General features: G+C 55.3%; 1 protein-coding gene across 1 annotated transcript in view; it reads right to left on the bottom strand.

Annotated features, from left to right (window-relative positions):
• Window positions 1-1513, bottom strand: part of LOC106819810 (signal peptide, CUB and EGF-like domain-containing protein 3) — a 2833-nt gene extending 1320 nt beyond the window's left edge. Inside the window, exons 1-2 of the mRNA XM_014824393.1 lie at window positions 1413-1513; window positions 1220-1239 (exon numbers count right to left, since the gene is read on the bottom strand). Coding sequence (XP_014679879.1) covers window positions 1220-1239; window positions 1413-1513 — 121 coding nt within the window. The remainder of the gene's footprint in view (window positions 1-1219; window positions 1240-1412) is intronic.
• Between the last annotated feature and the right edge of the window lie 255 nt (window positions 1514-1768).

Raw genomic sequence — 1768 nt, 5'->3', positions numbered from 1 at the left:
GCGTGCGTACGTGCGTGTGTGTGTGTGTGAGTGTGTGTGTGTGTGTGTGTGTGTGTGTCAGTGCGTGAGTGCGTGAGTGCGTGAGTGCGTGCGTGCGTGCGTGTGTGTGTATATATTATATATATATCTTATTCGTCCTTTCTTAGACGGAAGCCTGATAGTCATCATCATCAGCAATTAATAAGGAAATTTTTTTAATTAAGTTATTTTTTTAGATTACCTATTGTTTAGTACACCTACCGCAGACGAACGCAGTACACCTACCGCAGACGAACGCAGTACACCTTCCTACAGACGTACGCCAGTACACTTTAGCCGCCAATACGACGCAGTACACGCGAGCCCACGAACGCAGCTACACCTACCACAGTTACTGAATCCGCAGTTTCGTCTATACTACCGCGCAGACGCGAACCCGACCAGCTACAGCCTACCGCCCAGCGCACGAACGCAGCTACACCTACCGCAGGAGAAACGCAGTACACCTATCCACAGCACGAACGCTAGTTACATCTACGCCCCAGTAACGAACGCCCAGCTACACACAGACGAAACCGCGAGTACACTTACCGTCAGCACGAACGCAGCTACATTCTCCGCCAGTGACGAAACGCAGTACAGCGTACCGCAGACGAACGCCAAGTACACCTTACCGGCAGACGAACGCAGTACACCATACGCAGACGATACGCAGTACACCTACCACAGTAACGAACGCAGTACAGCCTACCGCAAGCACGAGACGCAGCTACACCACCGCAAGACGAACGCAGTACATACTAACCTACCGCTACGAACGCAGTACACCTACGCCAGACGAAACGCAGTACACCTACCACAGGACGACGCAGTCACACCTACACAGTACGTGAACGCAGTACAGTGGCAGCGACGAACGGCCAGTACACCTACCGGCCAGTTACCGAACGCAGTACACCGTTACCGCAGACGCTACGCTCCAGCTACATCCTTACCGCAGACGAAACGCAGTACACCTAACCGGCGCGACGAAACGCAGTATCACCTACCGCCAGACGAAATACGCAGTACACCTACCGCAGACGAACGCAGTACACGCAGACGAACGCAGTACACCTACCGCAGACGAACGCAGTATACCTACCACAGACGAACGCAGTACACCTACCGCAGACGAACGCAGTAAACCTACCGCAGACGAACGCAGTACATCTACCGCAGACGAACGCAGTACACCTACCGCAGACGAACGCAGTACACCTACCGCAGACAAACGCAGTACACCTACCGCAGACGAACGCAGTAAACCTACCGCAGACGAAACGCAGTACACCTACCGCAGACGAACGCAGTAAACCTACCGCAGACGAACGCAGTACACCTACCGCAGACGTACGCAGTACACCTACCACAGACGAACGCAGTACACCTACCGCAGACGAACGCAGTAATGCGTTCGTCTGCGGTAGGTGTACTGCGTTCGTCTGCGGCTGCGGTAGGTGTACTGGTTAAGCGTGTATGCGACGGTCGTCATGGAGACGCAGCATCGCTGATCGCGCGCGGGCTTTTCGTTTGGCGCGCAGCTGGATCGACTGCGCCGAGAACGTGACGGACACGGGAACGCCGGATACGAACCAGACGATCGCCGACTGCGAGGAAGGAGAGATATTCAAGGAGCCTGATCCATGCCCAGCGTGCATCCCGGGAGCCGGATTCTGCGGTAGGTATACTGGGTTCGTGATATGTGCGACAACGTACGCCCTTCCAGCGGTGGAGGGCGCCGGGCTGG

Source organism: Priapulus caudatus, unplaced genomic scaffold, assembly GCF_000485595.1.
Source record: "Priapulus caudatus unplaced genomic scaffold, Priapulus_caudatus-5.0.1 Scaffold4578, whole genome shotgun sequence".
NCBI lineage: Eukaryota > Metazoa > Priapulida > Priapulimorpha > Priapulimorphida > Priapulidae > Priapulus > Priapulus caudatus.
The sequence above is the reverse complement of the archived record's forward strand: the minus strand, read 5'-3'. Positions and strand labels throughout refer to the sequence as shown.